At 39.4% G+C, this 27,069-nt stretch overlaps 1 protein-coding gene across 1 annotated transcript; it reads right to left on the reverse strand.

The window, feature by feature from the left end:
- Window positions 1-1,466: 1,466 nt before the first annotated feature.
- On the reverse strand, window positions 1,467-19,487 carry LOC141801423 (galanin receptor type 1-like). The gene is made up of 3 exons (XM_074684464.1): window positions 18,495-19,487; window positions 18,305-18,370; window positions 1,467-5,604 (listed from the first exon to the last, which is right to left on the reverse strand). The coding sequence occupies exons 1-3, from the start codon at window positions 19,158-19,160 to the stop codon at window positions 5,284-5,286; spliced, it is 1,053 nt and encodes a 350-aa protein (XP_074540565.1). The 5' UTR covers window positions 19,161-19,487; the 3' UTR covers window positions 1,467-5,283.
- Window positions 19,488-27,069: the final 7,582 nt, after the last annotated feature.

Raw genomic sequence — 27,069 nt, forward strand, 5'->3', positions numbered from 1 at the left:
CCCACCCCAACTTTTTGAAGCCGTAAAACTAAAATGGAGAATAGCGTTTTTTCAAAATTGAACAAAAAGCATGGATACACTGCCAAAAATGACTGTGTGCAGTGTTTAGGACAAAATAAAGTCTGAATTGAGGAGGATCTGTTTAATTGCACTCCCTCCCCACCTTCTGGCCTGAAGTCTCTGCACACTGTCGAAAATTGCTTTTAGCAAGTTGTGTGTTTGTTTTGGAATTAAATAGAGATCAGATCAAAACAAATTTTCTTTGTTCGATACACCTTTTTACTGGATACAATGTACCAAGGTAAGGGACTTAAAAGTACAGTTACGTAGCGCTACAGTTTGAAACTTGACGTCAAGCAAACATTTTAGTAGCCGGCTGTATGTTAGTGACATCGGCAGCCAGGTGCTCTGACGAATCAGTAGGCTAACGTGACAACAAGTAAACACTGTAAGCCCAGTGCTCTAAGACATGTCCGCAATATGTAACGTTAGTGAATCCTGGTTAGCTATGTCCTGCTAGTCATCTCCCAAGCAGAGCTAACTTAACCTCACTCTTCATTTTATTGATAGACTCTCAAGTTTAAACAGACCACTGCAGAATAACTGCTGACTGTGGGTAGGAATGAACATTATCACAAAAAGATTAGCCCTTGTGTTATAGAGAGATACAGCCTGAGCTTAAGGCTAATTAGCCTTTAGCTCAGGCTGTATCTCTCTCCTGTTTAGCTTTCTTCTGCTCTGACAGTTAAGGCCTTGTGTCCACCACCCCAACAAAATTAGTCATGGAAATTATTTTTAGCAGAGAAAAACACAGATCTCTGTGTTTTATCTTTTCTCACTACACAACTTTGTCAGCTGGCGTGGTGTTGTCATAGAGACCTAGATGCTAATCTCATTTAAAAGTGTAAATTATGATCAGGCATATATCTAGAAGGGAGACTTTTTCAAGATCACACTGAACACTAGGTTTTGATAAAGTTTGGAAACTGAGAGAGATTCAGGTGCATTCTCTGCACTTTGCCGTGGTGCCCTTGGGCAATGCACGAAAACCCAAGCTGCTGAGGTTGCCAGTCCAATGGCAGCCCCCTTACTCTGACATCCCTCCATTAGTGCATGTTCATAAGGATTTGTTTTTTTATTTGTGTATATTAGGGATGGATTTTTGCAGCTTGGTTATTACTTCATAAAATTATAATTTTATTAAGGATATAATCTCATTTTAAAATAACATTTTTTGTAATTTTTAACAACAGTTTATTATTCCAGCTAGATGATGGCTGAAGTGTGTCCTAAAGCTGTTTGCTAAATGTGTTACATTACAGGAGAAGAACAGTGACTGTGTCAAATAGTAATACGAAGAAAACATTGGTGACAGTCACTGGCAATACGGAAATTCCCCACACGAGGATGAGTAAATAAGATCTTCTTCAAACAACGGACAGCTCACCAATTGGGCCAATCTGCTCATTTAGCTTTATTAAGCGCCACAGACATTCAAGCTTACAAACCAAATAACTTATGTAAGTAACAGTACATATTACAGCCCAAACAACCAACACTTCTTTTGTAATGAAAGAACAAAGGGGGAGGAAACTCTTGTAAGAGGGTGAAAACATTCATCATAAACCCCCCAAAAAGATCAGTGTCAGACATCTGCATTTTTTTTCCCCATTCAGCATATTTTAAAAGGTGTGTAGCCCCAAGTAATCATAGAATGCATTGAACTTTACGAAACAAAGCCACAAAATGCCACATTATACATTCTAGAGAATTAAAAATATGCTACATAGTAAGCTATTACTTACAGTTAATTATCTCACATATTACATATTTGAGTTTGTGAAGAAATGTAGGTAGTAGTAAGGTGATGCCCTTTATATACTTCATAATTACACTGTGATGTGTGGGGACTTTTATCTTAAACGTGTTACAAAGTTAAGCAAAAATATGTTTTTGTTCATGTGCTCTTTTATCAGTAGAAATAACATGGTGTGTTTCACATCTTCAACATCTGCCACAGAAATGACATTAGTTCACTGTTTTCCACCACAACAACAAACAGACACAAGCCAACATCTCTTCAGTAAGATCCCTTTACTAATGTCCTGTTCAAAAATGAATCTCCACAGTCCTGTGTGGGCATAAATGAGCTTCCCCGTCTTAGCAGTCAGTGCTAAAGAGAGCAAAGTCATCATCTTCACCTCCACTGCTGCGTGGGAGTAATCATCGAGTCACTCCTGGGATCCTCGCTGACATGGAGGATGAGAGTCTTCTGATTTGACTGATTAGTTTCTCTTCTCAGGAGGAAGCTAGTGTCGATCAGCAGACATGCTCTCCTCATCGACAAACAGTATTCAAAGGCTGTATATAAGTATTCACAGGCTGGAGACCCACAGTGGCTGTAAGTTTATAAGACTGATGCATTCCTCGCCTGGTGGAAACAGTAGCTTGTTGTTTAAAGAGTTTGTTTCAGGAGGTAAAGTGTGTGGAGGATTGGCACATTACATACAGGTGAAAAACAACTTCACTGTTCTTTATTTTCACTGGATCGTGTGTGACACTGTTCAAAAAAGATACAAAACAGGCAAACGGCTTCATCAGCACAACACAATCAGAAAACTGTCCACACAGCACAACAACCCAATGTCCAGAGATGAATGTGAACATATCAGAGGCAGTATGCAATCACATCTTGGTAAAATACAGGTTTCATAACCACTAAGTTTCATAACAGTAAATGCAGGCCTGTTTCTTTGCTTTGATGATGAAAAAAATGATTGAATGAACTTTGCTTTGTCTTCGACCTGTGTATCTGTTATAACTCATATTTCCTCACTCACACATTGTGTGGAAATCAGAAACAGTTGTGGATTTTACGGGTGCTTCAATCTACCAACTGCAAACCTCATGGTGATTGTTATCTGTGCTAGAGTGGAATGTTTGGTGTTGAGTTGACCAGGGGGTCACTGACAGTTTACTTTATAGGTGTTCAATAAGCCAGCTATTTTTAAGAAAGTCTTTGAAAAAAAAAAAAAAAAACTGAGCTGCGATAACTGGAGAAGGATCTCTGTCAAAGTGCTCTTTATCTTTAGGTGGCTCTAATCAAAGAAGTGCCATGTTAGCCAAGATGCCAATGCCACTGACTGTCAAGTACAACATTTCTTATGCTGTGTTTACACCAAACATTGATGTTAAAGTTATTGTAAAGAGGCCGATAAATGTGAATTCTGAATTTGAACCAAGATGCAGAGAGACAGCAGGAGATCCTGCTTTGATGCTTGACTGAATGGACTACTAAAGGATCGATCATTAGAAAACTATGAAAAAACAGTTTCTGCATCTGTGTGTAGTTTATTCAGACTCTATGACACTACCTTTGTTTTTATGAGGACAGTAATACATGAGGGTGCCAGAATGAGTGAGGAGCTTGGATTATCTGGTAAATCGTGATACTTTTATCTGGGTCTAGCAGTTAAATGGCAGTGGTCTGTTCAAACTTAAGAGCCTATCAATAAAATGTAAAGTGAGGTTACGTTAGCTCTGCTTGGTGAGGTTGAAGTCCTGATGGGACATGACCAAGATTCACTTAAGTTACACACTAGGCATATACATTACCTGTTTGCTTTGTGTACAGGGGAAAGTCATCCTCAACAAAGAAAAACTGTGTTAAAAAGAGGTTCCATTCTTCAAAACACATAGATGTCTTAACAAGACTCATACCTTAATGACAATGGGTAATACTACTCATGGGAAACAGAGTCTTTAGTCTGAGCAAACACTACCAATCCTGGCCAAAGGTGTCACTGCAGTCAATTGGATACTCCCCCTGCACCTTTATGTAAATAACTTATTACCTCCACCGAGGAGGTTATTTTTGGGAGAGTCTGTCTGTTTGTCTGTGAACAACATAAATCAAAAAAGCTCCAGGATTTTTTTTTTAATAGGATTCTTTATCATTGTGAGATAGGGCTGTTTTCACCATATGTGTATATGACTCCACAATAAATGGTCAGATTGCTTTGCAAAACAACACAAGACAATGTCAGCATAATTTCTGACAGATGTATAAGAACGATCCCGATCCTGGCAATATTCTGGATGCTAAGATCTGGTATATGAAATATGTACTGGGTCATCATAATTTTCCAACACTGTCAGGAAACAAATTATCGTACAAACCTGCAACTAACACCAAACTGTAGCAGACAGTCTGCTGAAAGGGAGTATAACATTAAAGTCGGACTATAGTGTTGCATGACAATCACAATATGCTTGGTGGAGGTCTGCACTCTCTGAGTACTTTTTTGGTTAAAACTGCGTCTGGTGTGAACTGAACAGTAGGCTTCAATGATACATGCAGTTAAAAATTGTATTTTTAATTTATTGTTTTTGCTGAGGAGAGAGGGGTTGTTTGAATGGTAATCATTCAGGAATATTCAAGCAGGAACTGGCATCAGAGAAGCCGTGCTAAAGGTATGAAGTCATTTACCTATCAACAACCAGAGACGTGCTGACCAGAACCACCACAAGCCACAGTAAAAGAGTACAACATGGCTTATGATCTTTGGCCTGTTAAACAAATTTGGTGAGAATTGTAGTAGGAGGCGGAGAGCTCCACAAACACACTGCAGAGCAGGCATTACAATCAGCAACTCTCGTCTAACAGTGTGAGTGCTGAGACCTCAAACCTGCCCGATTAAAATTCTATATAAAACTGATCCAAAATTTGTAGCATGCTAGTTCTTCAGAATTGAGACCAGACCTATCAACCCCATCAGATGAAAAAGAGACCACCCAGCAGTTTTAGAGCACTGTTTTCTCTATTATCACATATGTGTCAGTGCAATCCCCCCTTTTTGTGGAACTTGAGTCCATCATTTGCGCTCTAGATGCTTTTATAGTGTGACAGAAAAACTCTTTTAAATTCAGTGGGAGGAAATATACTGGGAAGTGACTTCTGTAAATAGTGTCCACAATCAAGGTGAGCTCTGCTTTGAAGAGAGGATCAATTTCCTGAGTTCAGGCAGCACAGGTTTTTTATTACAACAGAAGAGAAGTGAGGAACAGAGACCGATCAAAGAGGGAGCAATCAAAACCTCCTCTCTCCCCTGGAGTCTATTTAATGAACAGCGCTCATGTGGAATAGTCAATATCCAGGCAAACATAAAGGAAAAATATCCACATAAACACACAAGTCTGACGGCTGGGTCACTGTGACGTTTTTTTCATTACTGTGTGATGGTCACCACAGTGAGTTTCACGCCTCCTCCCACATCTCACCAGTCACACGTTGGTGCAGTTCGTAGAAGGCGGAGTGTCCGCTTTGCTGCGGATCTCCTTGATGTCGTTCAGAGGTGAGTCACTGGTTCCAATCTGGCATTTGAACACCTGTTTGTAAGCCTTCCTGAAGTTCTCCGACAGGAAGGCGTAGATGACCGGGTTGACAGAGGAGTTGCTGTATGCAAGGCAGTGGGCCGCCACACGCAGCACAAAGGAGGCCTGGTTCAGGGGAAAGGTCCCAAACTCCACCCAGAGGTGAACGACATGATGAGGCAGCCAAGAGAGGCAGAACACCACCACCACCACCAGGACTGTCTGCGCAGTCTGGGAGTTGGAGATAAGGAGCAGAGAATAAAGAGGAGAGGGAAAAGATTAGTGACTGCTCTTTTTAAAAGAGACATGATAGTATTAACCATGAACCCAGGGTTATTCAGGGATAAAGGGGGTTTAAGTGGTTCGTATCTCATAAAAGGTCTTATTTCAATATTTGACTATGACCGTATTAAGTCTAGTCTTACTTTATCTGAATTTATGCAGATTTTCTATTGAGTAGTGCATTAAAAATTGTACAAGACCTTCAAGTTCAGGCAGCCAACTCAAGCTGAAAAACTTTTCTCAAGTTTGACCACTGGAGTATAAGTGCTGCATGGGGGTTGGAATGTTTAAGTTATTGTGTCATCACTTCTTTGTTTTTTTTCTGTAAAGTTAATCAGCAGGATGTGTTGAGGTTTTGAGCCTTGGCACCTAACAGAAGCAATCAAGTGCTGCTGAAATAAATCTGTGATCAATACAACAGGAGTTAGCTGAAATTTAGCTTGGTACATGATGAATAAACTTTTTGGAGGTTTCTTTTACTGAATTATTCACTGAAAAAAAAACAGCTTTTTCTTTTATCCCTAGAAAATGACATGGATGAATTGAAATCCCATTTGTGTTTCTGGCAAAGACTGGCCTAAATTCACCCTCTTTCCTGTTCTGAATTGGTATTATTCACCAAGCTTAGAGGAAAAGAATTCTGGCCCTGTACCCCATGATTCAATACTTTCAACAGCAAGCAACTAATGAAACCCATCTGCCATGTTGGTGCTTGGTAAACATTGGGTTTTAGGATTAAAACAGCCACCAAAACAAAGTTTGATGATAACAGAGCAGTGGGCTGTTGAACAAAGGGTTGGAAGTTAAAAAACAGCTGTTGAACTAAAGCCTCTTCTATCCAATGTGGTATCATGTGTGAGCCTTTCCAAATTATCTAATCCAGAACAAGAAAAGGTATTAACCTAATGGCATCATGTTTACTGCAGCTCTTTGATCAGTCAACATATTTTTATTTAATGACATCCCCTCCTGGGGGGTATTCCACGAAGCTGGCTTGGCTCAAAGCCTGGCTTATTTTGGTTAGCCTAGCTAACTTTAGTGTGAGTTGGGTTCCACAAACGAGGCTTAGGGCTAGCATGGCTTGGTAACCATTGTAAATTAGCCAGCGCAACAAGCCTGGTCCCAGTCAGGCTAACGGTCAGGCTTACCTTAGCTGCGTCTCAGAGAAGGTCAGACCGGCTTCTAAAAGACGCCTTGTGAACTGCAAATGCCACATTAAATTAATCTAGAACTTTAATAGATGATGATGTTATTTCTGCTGAGGGAAACGTCTCCGCTCTTGGTTTTGACATGATTTGGTCATTTCGACAATTGATACGTCGGGGCTTTTTATCTACCCCGGACGTGCGCTTAGCCACAGCTTGGATCAGCCTGGCTTGAATAAGCGTCTCTGAAAATCAGCTAAGCCTCGTTAGTGGAATGAGTTGCAGCTAAGATTGAATAGTGAATAGTCTTGTAACTCACGAGTTTAGAAGATATTAGGGCTGAACGATTTTAAGAAAAGATTGAATTGTGATCTTTCTGGCAGATGATTTCAATTCGATTCAAGATTTTCTTCAAATCAAGCGTTGGGATATTCACATGTAGGGCTGAATGATTATAGGAAAAGATCTAATTTTTCTGGCAGATATTGCAATTCACGATTTTTTAATCATCAATAGTGATGATAAATAATCTGTTTTCATCAACTTTTACTCCTAAACAGAGGCTTTGTGTTGTTGACCTGCTTACCAGCACTTTTAACATATAGATTGTCTACAAATTTGTAAAACAGAATGTGTATAATACTTGACACAACAGATCCTGAGTCAGTCAGGAGCGCTGCAAAAAATTGCTGCTTTGGTGATCTCAAAATTACATTGTCTAAAATTGCGATTTCGATCTGAAAACAATAAATTGTTCGGCCCTAAAAGATATTATGGTACAGCCACACCGGACTCAATTTTGGATGGAGATTACATACAAAGTCAATGCAAAGACACGTTTGAACGCAGATTCGCCCTGAACGGCGCGTTGGACGCATATGGGACGTCAAATGCCATTATGCTAGAGTTGAAACTATTGAACTTTCAACGCAAATTTGCGTGAGGCTGTAAAAAATAGGAGCAGGCTTGGATGAAAGTCGCTGAGGAGACATGTTTTGAAGGTAAGTTCTGTACATATTCGTTTCCAGCTGGATTTGGACATGAATTACCAGGGAGAGGCAGCAGGCCCCTCAGGGATTGAGTGTAGAGGTTTGTTGAGAGATGATTATGCAATATGCACACACATAAATCTATAATGAGCGGGCTCTCTACTCCTCCTGTGCAGTGATGCCCGTCGCCCCTCAGCTTGTCACAATAGTCCAGCGTCCAGGCTCTGGTGACGCGCGTTTACATGCACAAATTTGCGTCCGGTGTGGTCATACCATTAGGATGGCAAGTTTGTCCAATCAGAGGCACGGCTGACTTGCATGCTGTAGCTGTTAGCAAGGAGGCAGAAAGCCCGCCTATTCTACCAAAGTTAGGTTGAGTTAAGCCTTTCCTACACAGCGCCTATCAACAATAAGCTTCAACTAACTCCACGTATCATACAATCTGTGGCTTGTCTGTAATGCTCATTCATCTGCTCCGTACAAAGCTGATGTGGCTGAAGTGTGGGTGAGAAAACAGAAGTCTCTCCAATTCAATTATCGTATTTGTCTGTCAGCAGAGCTACAGAGATTCTCACAGTCTTGTATTCAGACTTTCACACTTTTGATACATGTAGCACGTTGGGTTTTGGTACGCTATTGAACAAACCATGACTGAAAAATGGCAGAGTGAAAGAAGAAAAACTGCCAAACTGATGAATTAGGTCTACAACTAGATATAAACAGTTACCACAATGTCACATTCAGTTCCATTTAAGAACCATCCATATGGATATGTTTCAGTGATGTCGTACAGAATACCTGGAGGAAAGTGGTAGAGGTTATTTCTTTAGGCATGACCAGCAAAGTCAGAGGAAAAGGCTTCAGAAAGTAAAAAACTAATTATATACTTCCTGATCGGCCCGAGCTCTTTCTCTGACTTTCACCACAGCAAGATGATTAAAAGTCCAGAATAATTATTTCTATCATGAAAAGAGAAATCTGTAAAGCCTGACATTGATTAGAAATTCACTTCCATATTCCCTCAGAAGGCACAAAAAGAAAGTTAAGATAAAAAAGAGCTCAAACAACTTCAGCCTGGCATTTTAAGAAATCCTACATGATTGAAATGCAGTGATTTATTGAACTTGGAAATGTCATAGACAGCACGACACATAGACTCATAGTCACATAGCTGCATCACATTATTGGCAATAAAAAGTGGCATAATAAATTCATTCATGTATACATATACTGACATTTGGCAGACAGACTTAAGATGAGTAATGAATTAATGCAAAGTTTAGTGCTGCCATAAAAAACGGAGAATGCTAAGTTTATATACTGTTAGATGATTTAATGTCAAATGATCCCTGTGTGGACAGATCTGACTCACACTTAACAAGCTGTCAGTAACTCCACCTCCAGGATGTCCAGTAAGAGCCAATCTTATTTGGTGTGCAGTCCTCTGGCACACAGCCCAAGGGCCATTGCTGCTTCTTCCTGATACAATATAATAGCACTTCAACTTGCACCAAAGCTGCTGTCCACGGACATGATGGTCTTAAAATGAAGTGTCCTTGAGATAACAGCGTCTCATAGTCAGCACCTGCATCTCATTACATTTAATTTCTGAGGCAGTGATTGCAGAGTCAGCTGAATCTGGACTAAGGGTCTAAGACAAAGCTTTTGTGAAATCATCCATTTATTTCTGATACAAAGTTTTGAAGCCTATTGTCAACTGCGGCCATATTGGAAATGCTAAGCTCAACTCTTCATTCCACTTTGGATGAGGTGAAGAGGTGGGCCTTAGGTCTCTTTGCAGACAGTCACAGGATATTTACCTGTCAGTCAAATCAGCCATGCCCTTACATAGGCAAATTTTGTAATTTTAATAACTTTTAAAATAACATTTTTTAAATATATATATATATGTTATTCCCCTGTACATCATGTGCCAACAGAGAAATAACCTAAGCCCTCGTTTTGAACCAGGAAGTTGTTTTGTTTCTGTTTTAAGATTGTCCTTTTTAATGGGTGTTGAAATAAGAGGACACATCTATCTTTAACACATCTATGAATTATCTACTTACACCTTTTTGGCTTCAGTATTGCCAGATCGTGTGTTATTCAGTTTTGGATTGCATTACTGGTCTTCCATGAGTTGGGCAGGTTTTTAATTACATGGTAAATTACAGATGTGTGTTAAACAAATAGTACATCCAGAAACCTTTATTTCAGGGGTAGGCAATCTTTTTCATGACTGTTGCCACTTTAAAATACACTGATGCCCAAAGTGCCAAGATTGACTTCTTTCATGAAATCATTGACAGTTGATGGGAAAGTCTCCTTGAATGGTTTTCTGTGCTTAGCTATGCAGTGAGAAATACTACAACTTCCCTCACTTGCCTGGTTTTTAACAGTACAGAAAGTTTTGAATGTGTTGTTTTGTTTGGTATACTTTGCTAACCCTGTTTTGCGGCTCAATAAATGTGATTGGGAGCTAGCAGAGTGATGTCCCAAGAGATTTGCTGTGACACATTTGCAAGACACATTTGCAGACTTGTAACGTCAATTGTTTGAATTTATCGTTTAAAGTTATTTGTTTTGTTTTTTTTACATAAGAACATTTATGTTGTGCTCAATTTCTTGTTTAAAATAAAATAGACTACAAAAAATATTTTTATTTTCTTATTTATTTATTTATTTTGTCCCCTGCCTCATTTTAATTAGTCTTTGCGTGCCAACATAAATAGCTTCATGTGCCAGCCCTAGGTTCCTACCCCTACTTTATTGTGTGGTGTTAAGTCACATCTAGTCACTAAGCATTACTTTATGGTGAGAGGATATACTGTTTTTTATAAATCACACCTAAGTGCTACACACAGTATTTTGGTGTTGCTAAATGTTTTTTTTTTTTGTAGTATCGATATTATCTTAACCTGGAGACACATATAATAATTTAAATGCTTAAAGATCATTGTGTCTGTCAATAGTTACCAGAATCTTTGAAAAAGTTAAAACATCCTCTTTAGAACTTAAGACTGTGCATTAAACGGGCCTGTGTTTGCAGGATGTATGATCAGCAGACTATATTGTTGCTGCATTGACATGAAAAGTGAGCAACTTTTGATGATTTGTTCAGCTTTTAACAACTCCTATGCTTAATATTTGGGTAGCCCCCAGCCCAGAAGGTGGCAGAAATGCACCTCAGATCATCACACAGTGGTGGCTGGCTGCTGTTGTTGTTTGTTGTCAGAGTTATGAAGTTTGTGCTTTTGCGCTCTATTGGATAGCAGTTAAAATAGCACAACAGAACTTAATATTGACTGTAAATATTGGGCGTTTTTTGTGCATTCTCTCTGCTTTGGACAGCTTTCGAGCAGGAAACTACTATCTGTATCTGGCAACTCTCCTTGGCATCCAGATTGTGCACTACTCAACCATGGAAAGGCAATCTGGCAAATCACAATTCACTTTGTGCCATGTACTTCAGGGCTCAATAATGCAGATGGTGGAGATATTCCAGCCTTTTTCTCTTCCTCTGTTCTCAGCCGTACCAGGTGTACTGTTTTTGTCTACAGTGAATCACACCAAGACTAGATGCCAGCTCTGAACAGCCTCCTGAAGTTATCCACATCTGAGAAAGACCATTTCTTATTTTTGACTGCCGGAGTTGAGTTAAACTATAGGAGTGTCTGTGTCAGAGTGCATCATGGGCAAAGAATCTATTTAAATGACTCTCAAGCAGTTAACAATACTCGTCAACATAAATGCAGATGGAGAAAAGCTCTAAGATATTTTCTCATTTTAACAGAAACATTGAGAACATGTCCTTAACGTCCCAACCTTAAGTATGCAAAGAAAATTATCTCTGACTACTAGGCCTGATTGTTTGACTTTTACAGTCTGTGCCTATGTGGTTTGCTTCAGTCCCATACCTGTTGGATCCACCATCTGAAACTCCATGTGCTCTATCTGCCAAGTGCAACCTTATTGAGTGGCTGAAGATTAACATCAGAAATCTTTTTAAGAGTTGGTGGATTCTTAGCCAGAGCCTCCAGGTGAGTGAATGTTGAAGTTCATTTCAGGTGTCTAAAAACAGAATTCAAAGATGGCGCTTATGTTGCATTTCATGTTGCATGTCTCAATAAGCAGCTACATCTTAACATGTCCAAATGGATGTGTAGTACCTAAAGTTCTGAATCCATAAAATTTGAATGCATTTCTGGAAATATTTTCCCTTGAAATGAATGCAGTGCAACAGTGATGCAGACGCTCTGATGCTTTGTCTGATGAATCACCCAGTTTGAAAATGTTGCTTTATTAATCTATTTTGGAGTGTGTTCATTGCAATCTGCGGTGTACAACTGGGGTTCTTAAACATTTCAACCCCAAACCCCCAAAGTAGCGTTTCTAGAGACTGATAACCCCCTGGTACGGGTGAGTCCAAAAAAAGATATAGTTTGGCTGTTTAAAACAGTTTTAGGGTAAAACACAAAAGTATTGTTGCATTTCAGCCTCGAGTTTACGTGGAAGCAGTGCTTTAGCTGAACTAGAACAGAAACTTTTGAAAATGGCCTCCAGTTTGGAATTTTACTGAAACGCTGTTAACACCACTGCCGTGTAAACAGTGAGTCAGCATTTTCAGTGGAAAGACTGATGTCATGTTCCGTTTCACGCAAGCACATATAACAGTTCATTGCAGATCACCATGCTGTACTTTGGTTGAATCTGCTCAATCTGCTGACTGTCTTTCAACAAAATGTGCATCTGTTGCTCCACTTCTGCACTTAGCATTTGCCAATATGCCAGATGATTGGCTCAACTCTACTGGTGGAGATCTACCAAAAGCGGCTTCCAGACAAGACAGTTTTAGTGCCAACTACAGGCCTGGCATGCTTACTACAGCATTTTCAGACCTTCAGTGTTTCCGTGTAAATGCAGATTTTTTCACTTCGTTTTGGCATTTTTGGATAAAACACTGTCATATAAACGGGACATAAAACACCTCTGTGCTATTTTTCCTAAATTAAACCACCGCCAATGATTGTTATTATTGTTATCCTGGCTTCTTCATCTCAAGAGTCTTCAACAAAGAAATGTGAAGAGAGATCAAATATTTTCTATTTGCACAGTTTTTATATAACATTTCACCTATATTTTGGTGTATATGTTTAAAATAATGGATGAAATATGCAACTATGAGCATTTTTTGTGTTTTGAAGCATTTTTTGACCCTTCTTCGTGACCCCTTCTTTGAAACCACTGGTGCACAGCATACCTGAAATGAAAACTGCACCTTCCTCACATATCAGGTAAAAACTGTATTGATATTGGTTTGACCATGTCATATTTGAAACAAAAGGTTATTACTTACTACACACACACTCTGTCTCTCTCCAACCAAGCAGAGGTTGCGACAGTTTTCTTGAAACTATTGGAGCCTCTCCCTGTTTCTAAAAGTCATCCACTGTTTGGACAGCCTCGACACCACATTCATATCTTCACCTCATCGCCTGAGAACCATCAGTCAGGCTTGTACAAACAGCAGCATCACCGCAGGAAGGACAAACTCATAAAATTCAAGCCTTCAAGGGTCGCTTCCCCAGTCACACTGTCTCTAACATCCCTTGGCTGATGCTTGAAGTACTTGAAAATGAAATAAAGAGCTAGTTTCTGATGCTTTTTATATTTAGTATGTCAGAGTACAAACCCATCAGAGAGAAAAAACAGTTGCTTTAATATTCATGGCTCATTTTGTTGCTGCACTACATTAACTCTCCATGGGATATTAATGGTTCAAAAGTAGATGAAAGAAACTTAAAGACCCTATGAAGAGGATCTTTTTTAATTGCACTCCCTCGCCACCTTGTGGCCCTGAGTCTCCGCGCACTGTCATAAATTACTTTTAGTGAGACGTGTGTTTGTTTTGAAATTACATTGAGATCGTATCTCAAACAAATTTTCTTTGTTCAAGACATCTATTTTACTGAAGGTGGAGGCGGGGAGGTAAGGTATTTATCAGTACAGTTAAGTAGGGCTACAGCTTTAAACGTGACATTAAGCGAACGTCCTAGCAGCTGGCTATATGTTAGCCCTGTGCACCAAGTATCTGCAGGCTTATGTGACAACAAGTCAACATTTAGAATGTGTGTGCATTAATATTTAGCACATATTTAGCACAGCTGATAGCCAGGTGCTCTAAGACATGGCTGTAATGTGTAACGTCAGTAAATCTTGGTTAGCTATGTCCTTACAGTCATCTACCAATCAGAGCTAATGTAACCTCAGTCTTCATTTTATTGATAGACTCTCAAGTTTGAACAGACCACTGTGGAATGACTACTGCATGTGGGTTGGAATGGACATTAGCACAGACAGTTTAGTCCCTGTGTCATAGAGTGATGCAGCCCGAGCTAAAGGCTAATTAGCCTTTAGCTTAGGCTGTATCCCTCTCCTGTTTCGCTTTCTCCTGCTCTTCTGTCCTTTTTCTGTCTGACAGTTAGTGTCCAACTAGTGTCCAACATCACTACAAAAAATAATAAATTACAGAAATCATTAGCCTATTAGCAAAGAAAAACACAGATCACTACTAAACTTCTTCAGTTGACGTAGTGTTGTCAGAGACCTAGATGTGCCGCAAATAACCCGGGTCCTGCTTGAAACAATCGGGAAGCAAAGAAGTAAAAATTTCAAATAGCCTGTAACCTGTAATATTGGAGTTGATAATCTCATTTTTAAGTGTGGGTTAGGATCAGGGATATATCCAGAAGGGAAACTTTTTCAAGTTTTTTTCTTTACTTTTTCACTCAGAACCTCCTCACAGCCACTTTAATGACAGATTTTTGGCTCAGTCACAAAGAAAACAGTTGCAGGAAATACTTCTGCCATAGTAATTAAAACTGATGATGAGTCTTTTGCATCAGTATGTGAGGTTAAAAAGAGGTCTTACATAGTTTTGCACTTAAATAGTTTTGCAGTGGACTTACACACAAAAAAAATTAAAAAAATAAAAATCATGAGCTTATTCATTCAGGTTTCGCTTGTTTGTGTTGAAATGTATCAACCTGAAACACTAAACAGCCCTACAATTGGTTGAGAAGGTTTTCACCTTACACCTCAAAAACTCAGGATCTCTTTTTGACAAACGTATGTTGTACAAACAGTAAGATCCAACTAAGTGTCACTAGCTAACTGCCCTGACCTCTACCAGCCAGACTGTGCCACAGGTTAATCACTATATCTTATCCACAAACATACGTAAGTGCAAAGTTTAGCTTGTTGGGTTCCCTGAGAAGCATTTCTGACCTGCCTGTGCTAACAGCCAGCCAGAGCACAACAGAGTGGAGCCATTGTGGGTTATCACATTGGCCTGAAAATGAAAGATGGAGTGGATATGGATTGGATGCTTGTGTGATTTGGCCATAAGTCTGTAGATCTGCCTACTTACAGAGGGTTTTTTTTTTAAAAGGCTCAAACATTCTGTGAGAGATCCTCACACACTTGATGATGCGACTGTGAAGCAGATCTAAAGCTTTGAAGACTTAGCAGTTAACTCAAAGTTGGAAAATGTTGACATCCAGCCTGGTCTCCACTGAGTCATTAAGTAGTGGAAAGTTAAAAAAATAAAAAATAAAAAAAATAATAAAAAAAAAAGTGGCCAATGATTCTCATAAACACACCCCTCTTTTTTTTTTTTTTTTTTTTTTTTTACACCAAGCACATTGGTTTATCATCATCACCAATCATAAATAGTACGAACAGGCACAGTTAAATCCACCTTGGTATCAACAGGTTAGCCATTCAAAGTTAATCCTCAAGTCAAAGGTTCCTATGGTGTGGGATCATATTCTACTATCAATTACTCTGACGGGCTGTTTTGGCTAAGCTAACAGGCTGGTTGCTACCTTAGGTCAATTCCTTTTACTTTCCTTTTACATCATCACTGTTTGCTATGCTACTTGCTACAAATGGTACATGCAGTTTAACCAGTATATTGCACAGCAAACCAACGGTCACTCTTCCATCTGTCTTTTTTTCCTCTTTTTACTAGCATTACAAGTGGCAAAAAAACCTTTTCCAAAGAAACACACCTGCAAGAACCACTTCCTGCCATTGGTGGCGCCAAAACACACAGATTATGATGCAACTTTGACAGTGTCCTTGCTATATTGTTTTGTATAAATTTTGTCTGCAGAGACCAAACCAAGTAGTCCTTTGATATTGATTGACAAAAAAAAAAAATCAGGAGCAGTTGAGTCTCTGAGATCTTATCTTCTCAGTTTGTGTTAATAAAAGCTGTTTTGATTTCAAGATGACTCAGCCTGACATAAATTGTCATGATTAACATGTAACTATCTGTCTGTCCTGCTTGGATGCCTGACTGACTGAAATCAATGAGACAAACCTTGGATAAATACAGTTTAATTACTGCCTATTCAACCCATGGTTCATAACTGTTAGCTCAATAAAACCATTAGTGTTTGTCAAGAAAAATCAATTCCAACACTCAGGAGCTGCCAAAAAAAATCAACAAGAAGCCATCAAGCTCAAAACCCAAGATATTTCAGATTCTCTTAGTTTGTACACAACACAACATGGACCCAAAGGGGAGAAGAGATTTATACAAGCCAGTTTGTCTCATCAGTGCTGAAAAGACTTGCAGAAAGATAAGGAAAGATTTTCCTGTTGTTCTGGGGGATTTGACTCATTTAAATGTATCTGATTCCCACTGAGGGGACCTGCAGGTGATAAGAAGTGTGTTTAGCTATATTTCAGAGCAGCAGTGGGAGTAACCTTGTTCTCCACAGCTGCCACTGACACTATCTCGAACAAGTCTGGTGGTAATGCTGCACAGAACAAAGTCAGCCGCCAAAATTATCGATTAGACGGCTTTTTGGTTGAATTGCCTCCACTTTCCTGAAAGGACATGGTGTGACCAGCTGTAGTTTTTGTATTAGTCTCATTTTGATTTTCTTTATCTTTAGAAACACTACCGTGCCTCCTCCATAGACAGAACACTCATTAGTATGTAAATATCATAACACCCGCCTCATATCTAATTAATGGCTGTACTCTGACTGAGCACAGAAGCATTACCCTTTGGGCAAACCCTGAGATTTGTTGACAATATGTGAGAAACTTATTGGCTTTACAGCAGAAAAATATTCAATAACTGTTTAACACTTTCATGCCTCTGCTAGCATTGATGCAGTTTGTCTAATATGCTAAGCTATGCTAACTATGGCATGTTGTTAGCATAGCTTAGCATAAAAACTTAAAAACTAGCTTTGGAGTATCCAAAGTTTGAAACAGCAGAACTGCTTAGGTCGCAAATACACTGAAGATGAATCAATGAAATAATCAGAAAGAGAGGTGTTGAACCACTTAGAGTCACTTGTTTTAGCGCTCAGATTCTGATAGCTGGTGTCACAGTTTCACAAAAAGTAAAGTGTTTTCGCTGATTAAATATGATAAACAATAGCCACACACTTTGATTTTATGAATTAGACAGAAAGTGCTGTTTGCCCTCCATTTATCTTAAGGCTGTTAATGCAACATCCCCTCTATTAATCCGGTCTGCACTGTATAAGCAGCTGGTTTTCAGCATATCCATTTAACAGTTTACCATTCACAGTTGCAATGATGCACTTATGTATGGGGGAGAACACATCAGCACATAAAACACCTTCATTGTTCTTTCCACAACATAAAAGCAGACCAGGAGCCTGCACTCTTTGTTTCATCATGCTTTTATCAGATCAGACAGCTATACTGACCCACTAAGGAAAGCATGTCACAGACAGACAGATAGACAGACAGACAGGAGAACAGATCAGCTCCCAGGCAGGCTGCAGCTGATAACTGTCTCTTTAGGAAGCTTAATGACATCCACTAAGAAAGCCTAAATGGCAGTTTGATGACACATATCTATTTGGGCTCTCATACATGAGCGTGTCTGTTATACGCAGACATAATGACACTGATATTGGCTCCAAGGAAATAACAGAGATGATGGATATCTGCCCGTTGAATTGGAGGAAACAGTTAAGCCTATACTACAGACAGACTGACTGACTGAGAATGTGTGCTGCGGGTCAGTGTAGCTGTGATATATGACTTCCTAAAGGTCAAGAGTGTTGAGTACATTGAATTAAACTATATTTCAAGAGAAGGAAAGGCTGCGTCTGTATGGACCCTGACAGGCACTGGTGGAGGAATGAAGGGTCTTTCCAGAGGGTTTTTGTGCCGTTTTACCATCATAATCACTATCATTTCATATTTTCATTGGTTCCTTGTCAAACTATGAGTTTGGACAATGGGTTGTGAAACAAACTGGATTTTACGAATACTTTCACAGGAGCAAATGTTATCTTAACATTTTTTTCCCCATTTCTTTAACCTTAGAATGCCATACAATGAACCATTTTACATATCCTCTGTGTTTTATTGACTGTAACAAGAGAAAATCGACCTGCATGAGTTGGATAGGTCAGCTAACAGGCTTTAACCTTCTTAAAACAGCTGAGTACATACCTTTTTCTTTGATGCCTCTGACTTTTTGGACATATTTCTCAGTTTTTTGTGTAAGTGATTTAAAACCTGCAAACAAACAAAGAATAAATAAATTACCTTTTTTTTTTTTTTTTTTTTTTTTCATTTGATGGTTCAGTTAATCCATGTTTAATTAAATGACCCCCTGACCCGTGGGAAAAGCATTTCTTACCTTTGCATAGCAGAAGGTAATCAGCAGCAGAGGCAACACATACCCAAAAACAAAGGTGCAAACAACATAGACCTTTTTCTGGTTTTGGTCCGGCCACACTTCCCAGCAGAAGGTGTGATTCTCTCCCCTGTGAAAGATGTTCTGGTAGTACATGATGGGCGCAGCCATGGCCAGGGACAGAATCCAAATCACCACCACTCCGATCAGAGCGTGCTTCGCCACCCGGATAGAGGAGGACTTCCTGGAGTGCACGATGGCGATGTAGCGGTCCACGGACATGGCAGACAGGGTGAAGATGCTCACCAGCATGGATACAGTGAAAAAGTAGTGGATGAATTTGCAAATAAAAGCACCCAAGACCCAGGTCGGCATCATGTAGATGGTGGACTGAAAGGGGATGCAAAAGAGCAGGTAGGAGAGGTCAGCTATGCTCAGATTGAGGATGAAGATGTTCGTGGTGCTCCGTGGTTTTCCCGGTTTGCTCCGGGCCAGCACGGTGATCACCATGGAGTTACCCAGAACACCGAGCGTAAAGATGAGCCCGAAAACCAGCAGCGTGATGAAGTTATCCATGCCAATCCCGAATAAAAGTTTCTGGTCCTCTTCCTCCGCTCTGCTGATGTTCCACGGCTCCTCCGAGAGCCAGACAGGCTCTGATAAGTTCATGATTTCGTTTTCTCCCTAAGGCTGAACGTGAAACTTTTCTTTAATGACCTACAGCAGGTCTGTGCGTCGCTGCCGCTGCATCTTGACGGTTTTATAAGAAATGCTTCATGATCCGGTGCGTCCTCATACGCGTCCCTTTGGATACAGTTCTCACTCGCGTTTATCCTTTTTACTGGGTATGAGTAACACCTTGCTTTATTAAAGATGATATCTGCAATCGAACAAAAAATGTCACTTTTGATTGAGCAATAACCAGTCTCGCCGTTGCGCGCGTCTTGGAGTCAGGTTGTGCGCACTTGTGCCGTCTGCGCTCCAGCAACGCGCTGATCCACTCCGGAGCCAATTTCTGTGCGCCCGGGCTTTTCCTCTCACAATATAACAGGGGCTGGGCTGCCTCATTGCGTCAGCAGCAGTGTTCCGCCCCCCAAGAAATAGTGGGTTTAAAACAAAATAAATAAAGAAAGAAAGAAAAGAAAAGAAAGAATGTTTTTTTTGTTGTTGTTCTGTTCCTCAGCGTGTCATCATATTCTGGACGTCAGGTGTCAAAGTCATATCCTTAGTAAGTTTTAACAAGATGTATCACATTAGGTGCAAAATACAATGTTTTAATGTAAGGCTTGCAATAATTGCCTTGTTTAAGTATACATTTTTCTTCTTTTGTCTTTTTTCTTTAAATTAAAATATTTTTTTTAATTAAAACAAAATAATCATTCAAAATAAACTGAAGGTTGGAATCTGAATTACTGTGAGTAAGCCTCAAAGATATTATTCAGAGTGCAATCAAATAAACTTGTCTGACATGTTTAATAAGTCCACCAAAGCATTTCAGGATAAGCTACCATTAAAAAATCTTTCTATATCACACTGCCTTTGAATGTGGATCTGCACTGTGCTAAAGTAATAAAGTGATTGTATCAGATGTATTTAACAGACAGTCATGACCTCCAAAGCATTGTGTTTTTTTATCCAGAGGGCAAACTGGACCCCTTCAGGGTTGTCAGATTTCCCAGAAGGCTCCAGGGTAATTTTAAAGTCCAAGTGTATGAAATTTTCATGTGTGAACTCATGGCTTTTTTCCCCACAGCTGGAAACCCTTGAGCTGAGTTTCAATGAGGCACAGAATTCAAAACTCGGTGTCTAGGATCGCACTGACCGCTCTCTGCTGCAGTCAGAACATAGACTTAATCAATGAGCAAAGCCAGCTGGCCAAATGCATCAACTGATAGCGTCACTCAGAGGAGCTGTCGAGTTGCTTCTATAATTATCTACTGAGATTTTAGTTAAAATTGTGAGTGTAAGATTGCTTTCTCGACTTCAACCAGGAACCGGGTCATGTTCTTTACCAAAGTATTTCTCAATCTAGTGAAGACACTTTTCCCTCACTCTTAAGGACATTCTGACATAACGACAATAAATAAAAATCATACAGTGGGACTTTGTGAACCTTAAAGCTCTTTTTGTGTGAACCTGATGTCAACAATTCCTTCACCACACCTGAGCTGTTGTCAGGTTATCACTTATCATTGTGCGGTGTGTTTTCCAAATATATGATGAAAAAGTACAGATGTTGATGTGAAATTTGTTTTTTTATTTATTTATTTTTTGGTCACTAAAGGGCAGCAGAGACAAGTGATGAATACAATATCTGAACCTCCTAAGCTAACATGCTGCACTCAGCTAACCCCTCTAGCATTCAGCACTTTCAGATCATAGTTCATATTTAAAAAAGGAAGCACTTCTGCAGCTCATTGTTTCACTGTCCATCCTCACAGCTTCACTGGTTTCACTTTTATCGCTCTCACAAAGTTTTTAGCCACATCAAATGGCTCCAGCAATCAGACCTAAACTGCCCTTCAGTAGAAGTGGTGCAGTGGTGCATTTTCAGGGTGGCAGCATTAAGCAGAGGATGAGAAGTGGGCCAGTACACTCTGATATGCAGTACAATCTCTTTTTGATTTAACCTTTTGGCATACCTGCAGCGTTTAGCATCCTTGGACTTCTCACCAGCTGCCAGAGCCCATTCACACGTTGCCATTGAGAAACATCTTTTAAGGACTCTCAGAGTTCCTATTGGTGGGAGGGTATGAGAAAACCTCTGGGATGTTTTTTTGTTTGTTTTTTTTGTTTTTTCCTGTTACATTTGCTTTTGCTGGTGGAGAAAGAAAACTCTTGGACAGTCTGTCCTGGTACAGTTAAATCTTCATACCTCACACAGCAGACAGTCAGACCCACTCCAACATTGATCTTTTTTCTTCACTTCCACCGCCTTTTCTTACCTCCAAACTCTTTTTTTCATCACTTCTAAAATAGAACCGTGTTGTGCACTCAGGAAAGACTCCTGACAAAACGTTATTACAGGGATGCACTGCTGGGTTGTTTGTTATGGTGGCCAGTGGGCGTCTGACAATTTGTGAAAACCACAACACGAATGCAAAAACAAAAACACAACAGAAGTACAGTCACAACGGAAGTTAAAAGAAAAGTTGCAAAAGTAATTAAATGATTTCCTTTTTTAACGTTATCTATGATAAATAAAGCTTTGTAGGGGTGTTGTGATGTCTTTCATAGTACTTATATCTCTTGTTGTGGCTGAACTTCCATTGTCTTGTGGCTTTTGCTTTTGTGTTGCTGCATTGTCACTTGTGTTGTTACTTTTGCGAATCGACTGACAACTACAACACCATAGTTTTTGACACAAATAAAATGCAGAAATTGTATAATGTAGCAAAATAAAATTAAGGGCTGTGTATGTCATATAACTGCATTTGACCAATAACAAGTCTACTTCACGTGTAGTGGAAAACACGCGTCTGTGTGTGAGGAGTTCCTTGAACTAACAGCCTTGAACCACCTGCATCTGAGTCAGAGTCCTGCTCTTACAGCAGCAAGGTGTGCTCCTAAAGCAGTGAGACCCACACTTACAGATTTATCTCTTTTGGTGAGGGATGTGCAGGACTGTCTTTTGTGTGTGCATCTCATGTGTACTGTCCAGAGACATATTTAGGGGGATGACTAAGGATGGGTACCGAATTAGGTACTTTTATAGGTACCGACCGAATTCTGTCAAAAGTACTGGGTATCGATTCATGTAAAACCAAAAGGTACCATGTTTAGGTACCTAAATGCATCCTTGTGACTGTGAGGGAGTGGAAGAGTAGGTGATTTTCCATGCTGGACATGAACACAGCATCGCAAGGTTATATATTGAAGAATGAATTTGTTAAATTGAATTTCATTTTATATTTCATTATTAAACAAATTGATATTTTTTACCACATAAACACAAAAACGTACCGAAACTTGGTACCGTTGAGTACCGGTACCGATTGCCAGGTACTGGGCATCAGTACCGTATCGTTTCAGATGTGAAAGGTACCCATCCCTAGGACGACCCTTGATTACAAAGAACAAAAAGATACCTTTACCAACAGCTAATTCAAAAGGGTTCAAGAAAGAAGGGTTGTCTTGAAGTTCATGGTTAAAAATGCCTATTTTGATCCCTCTGAAACTTGTTGCCCTCGCTATAAATCTCCAGGTCTTTGTTTCTGCAGAAACAAATGCTCACACTCATGGACCCACTTTGCTTTCTTTCTGTTTCTTGATGTCTGCTTCAACACTAAGTGTAATTCTGAAGATTGGACTTGGACTTTAAGGAATTTTGAAGTTTAGCGGTCAGATAAGACGGAGCCTCAGCTTTGAAGATCTACTTTAATTTTATCCTCAAACAAGACACAACATTTTAGGTGGCATGGCGTCATTCTTTCTTTCACAAATGATCAGAATTCAGTATTTTACATATTAAATGATTGCAATTCAATGCAAGGTATAGGCTGCTTGCAGTCTTTGACAGTCATACATTTATCACTTATTTCAATCTATTTTGATTTGCCTCTGGGTGAAATATTTCTTAGTACTGAATCATCTTTTTATTCAGCAGTGGCTTTATACTATTTCTTTGTGGGAATTGTTTAATTTTAATGATTTCTGGCGACGTCCCTTAAACCTACCCTGGCAATGACGCTGGCTTTGTTCCACAAGACTTTTCTCTGTCAGAAATTAAATGGCTCCAGATTCAGCGGGTCGGGCAGACGGCAGTGGCAGCAGAGCTGAATGGTTCAGGTGAAGATGGGTTAGGACAGAATAATCTATGGGTTTCTGTTTTTTCTCAGACTTTTAGAGCATAGAGATTCATCTCTATGCGCAGCTTCTTCCAACCAACACAAAAGGTTCAGAGATGAGGCGGCAAGCAGTGTGATGAGCACACACATCGCTTTACAGCCGACCATTCATTCAGACATGATGAGATTAAATGTAACCTCTAAACGGCCAAGACGATTGTTATTCAAAGGTCAGACACACAACATCAACCAGTGTACAGCAAACAGATTGAAGGTCATGCTACTGCGGAGGTGGAGAACACTTTGTGTTGACAACTATCAATGATAGTGCTGTACATACTGTCTTAAAGGAGCAGTTCCACATTTTGTTGACTGTAAATTTACTTGACAAAAAAATTAAAAATTAGAAGATAATATTAACACCTCTCTTTCGCGAGCAATTAGTCGGCCCAAAGACTTGAGACATGAGTTGTTTTCAAAGAAAAAGAAAAGAAAAAGCTAATAGAAACATAAATATAAATTATGATTAAAAAAACTGTCACTACAGTAGGAGGCCTCAAAAAGACAACCAACTGATAAGGAATATCTATGCAAATTCAGTCACAATACCCCAACCAGAGGGGCTCACACACATGTCCAGTCATTACACTAACGGGACCATTAGTCTTATTGTACCATTATGGAGAGGCGTATTTGGCCGTAGTGTTAGCCACGTGTATGACTGCAAACACATGGCCAGCTAACTAATTGCATCATGAAAGCGAGGCAGGTACAGGATGTCATATGTCGGTGTTACCTCCTGGAAAATCCCCAATATACAAATTTGATTTGTTCATGCCTCCAACGCATAGCAGTAACAGTGTAACTGAGGGAAGATTAAGAAAAAAACTACTTTTCAGTGGAAGAAATGGACATTATATAACAAGAATATAAAATAAATGAGCAGCTGTTACAGCTAGCCAACTGTCAAAGATAAATAAAGAGAAAGTTTGTCTAAAGATCTTGAACAGGGTAAATGCTTGTGGTGTTTCTGATTGCACAGCAGAAGACCTCAAAAATTAAATAACTAATATAAAAGCTGCTTTGTGGAACAAGCACTGGATCAATGCTCCAGTACCTCAATGGATAACCCCAGAAGCAGTTAATGAACCCCTGTCATTTCATAACACAGCTCTTGGAAGGACCAAGGAGCATAAAGGTAAAGAGCCAAAAAACTTGCAAAACTGACTTTAGAGCCTCCTTTATCTCATCTATTAACTGAATATGAGCTCTAGGTTCTCCAGAATCTAAATTTGATTTATACCAGAAATAATAATAAATAAAAAAAAAGCTCCACATCATCACACTTTTCCAAAGGATTAGTTTGATTCCGAAGTACCTATTGTCTTAAAAGGTAACATATGAACATGATGTCCACCATCCTTTAAATAGCCTAACAGGTGGGTCTGTAAAGCTGGGGTCTGCTGACATTAATTTGATCCTCTATTGGGGTGTTTGCCAGGCTTTTGCACACCTCAAATTCATTTTTATTTTTCACCATTAGTACAAACCGTCCACTTTCATCACTAATGGCCGGACTTTGGGTACCTTTGGGTATTCTTATAATTTATTTTGTGTCACACAAGGGCTGGCACATCTCTTTAACCTACACTTGAATCCTTCTTTGGTTAATTGAACTTTGACTTTAACTTGGAGATCTGAGACTTGACAGCAACATTGATCCTAGTTTAAATCCTCTCGTGCATGTCAAGCTGAATATTCAGTATTTTTCTATGGGGGCGATAAAATTAGAGCTGTTGATGAGTATCTGTACCTGTCAAACTCCATTTCACAGTTTGCAACCTAAGCTTTCTTGAAACAGCTTGTCCTGTTGAAGCTTCCTCAATAAGGAAAATAAAGAAAAAATAATTTAAAAATCATCACACAAGTCCCAAAGACTACAGGGACTTACCATTTGCCCCCTTTTACAACTGTGAAACGGTGTTTAAAAATGGAGGGTAGCAAAATTACATATAGCTTTTAACATCTTTCACAAGTCCTTTCAGCTTATTTTCCTTTTTACATACTCTTAAACATTGTGTGGATTTCTTCCACTAGATGGGGCTATTTTATATCGAAGCGCTGCTTTTAAAACATTTCCAAATTCAGCTTTAATTGGAATTAGTTGTTGATAGTTTAATGTGTTTTTGAGTGTTCCAGCCCTTCTTAAAAACTATGCAGCTGTCTCTAAGACTAGCTCCTCTCAGGGTGAGAGTTGGGCAGTCATCAGTAGAAGTAATGAGAACACTGCACCAGCCAATTCGATTTTGCAAAGCCACACAGGTTAATCACTGAAGCTCCAAACAGAAATTGCATGTTTCTGGAACATTTGGAGATGCACAATCAGATTAGGAATACATGTGTACTTGTGTTCAACTCAAAGTTACGCTGGAAATGTAGTTTTCTGCTTGCTTTGCTGCACATCAGTGTAGCAGTTTGTATTGGTTTCTTTTGGCAGATAATGCTGTTATATGAATTACATCTGCGCTCTCAGTTTCTTGAGGATCCCAGAATTGCATTAGGCATGCTGCACTCTACAACTACTGCCAGAAAAAGATAAAGCAAGTCAATTTTAAGTGTTTTTTGGGGGGAGGAAGATCATATAATATGTGTTCAACAGGCTGAGGGCTATTAAACAGTATTTCACAGCTTTAACAATCCCAGTCTTTTTATTCTGGCTAAACTTTTTGGGATATTGTCACACATCCTTTAATTACACCATATATTTATACCTATCAGAGTTACAGGTCCATCTCTGTGTGACGATAGTCTTCAGTGGATGATTTGTATATGTTACCAGGCAGTGGTTGTGGATTTGCTCTTAGTGAGATGTTATCAGAGCATTTTCCCTTTCCTGCATGATTGAATCCAAAAGGTGAATCCAGGCGATGTTTAATACCCATCATGTTTCTTGGAGGTCATTAGCCAAATGTGTGGATATAGTGCAACTGTTCATACATGCCCCGAAGTCCCCTTTGAGTGGAAGCTGTACATTTACAGATCCCTTTCAGCACTGTGATGTAAAAATCAAAGGATGTCACAGTGATAAAAGGAAATGTCCCTGCTTTAGATAAAGATACAGAAATCCTGGCTATGAATGCTGACGTCACTTCAATAAGCTTTTATTTTTTCACTGTGTCAGTGTGTCATGACTCTATTCAATAAATGTTTTTCTCAGGCTACAGAAACAGCTGAGCTATTCTGATCTAACAGTGCTGATTTTCTTTCATTTTCACTCCAAAAAGTATGGAGACTACGAGATCAGCTGAGGACTTAGAAAACTGATATGTTTTTTTTACTGAGATGACCTCCCTGTTTACAGTTTTATTTATTACAGGAATTAAAAAAGACTAGCTTCCCTATGTTTTTTTTTTTTTTTTTATTGACCACTTCTGCAAAGATGTTCCAAATGCGCTCTTACTTACCGTAACATCTAATTATTCCACAGTGTATTGTAATTATTTTGGCCTCTGCCATAGGTGTTTGAATCAATCCACTTGACAGGGATGGCCTCAGCCACAGGTGCCTTCCTGAGGCCATTTGTGTCCCTGCATGTAGAGCCAGCATCAGGTGGTCACCGTGGAACTTATCAGAGTATGCAGAAATAAAAATCTACAGAGACAAACTGAGAGGTGTTCCTCATAACTCTGAATTAATAAGCAAATATTTCTTAAATTTTTATCTCACAGTCAGAAGAAATTTTTTAATGGACTCTTACCTTGTGTGACACATTGATGCAGTTGCAGGAACAG

Source organism: Halichoeres trimaculatus, unplaced genomic scaffold, assembly GCF_033239565.1.
Source record: "Halichoeres trimaculatus isolate MK-OKI-2021-1 unplaced genomic scaffold, fHalTri1.1 fHalTri1_scaffold_12, whole genome shotgun sequence".
Taxonomy (NCBI): domain Eukaryota; kingdom Metazoa; phylum Chordata; class Actinopteri; order Labriformes; family Labridae; genus Halichoeres; species Halichoeres trimaculatus.

Excerpts from the sequence above, each read along its gene's own strand:
- LOC141801423 (XM_074684464.1), bottom strand. The coding sequence starts at position 19,160 with ATGAACTTATCAGAGCCTGTCTGGCTCTCGGAGGAGCCGTGGAACATC. Across the intron at positions 18,371-18,494 it reads TTACCTTCTGCTATGCAAAG|GTTTTAAATCACTTACACAA; the intron begins GTAAGAAATGCT and ends GTTTGTTTGCAG. Across the intron at positions 5,605-18,304 it reads CAGAGGCATCAAAGAAAAAG|ACTGCGCAGACAGTCCTGGT; the intron begins GTATGTACTCAG and ends TCCAACTCCCAG.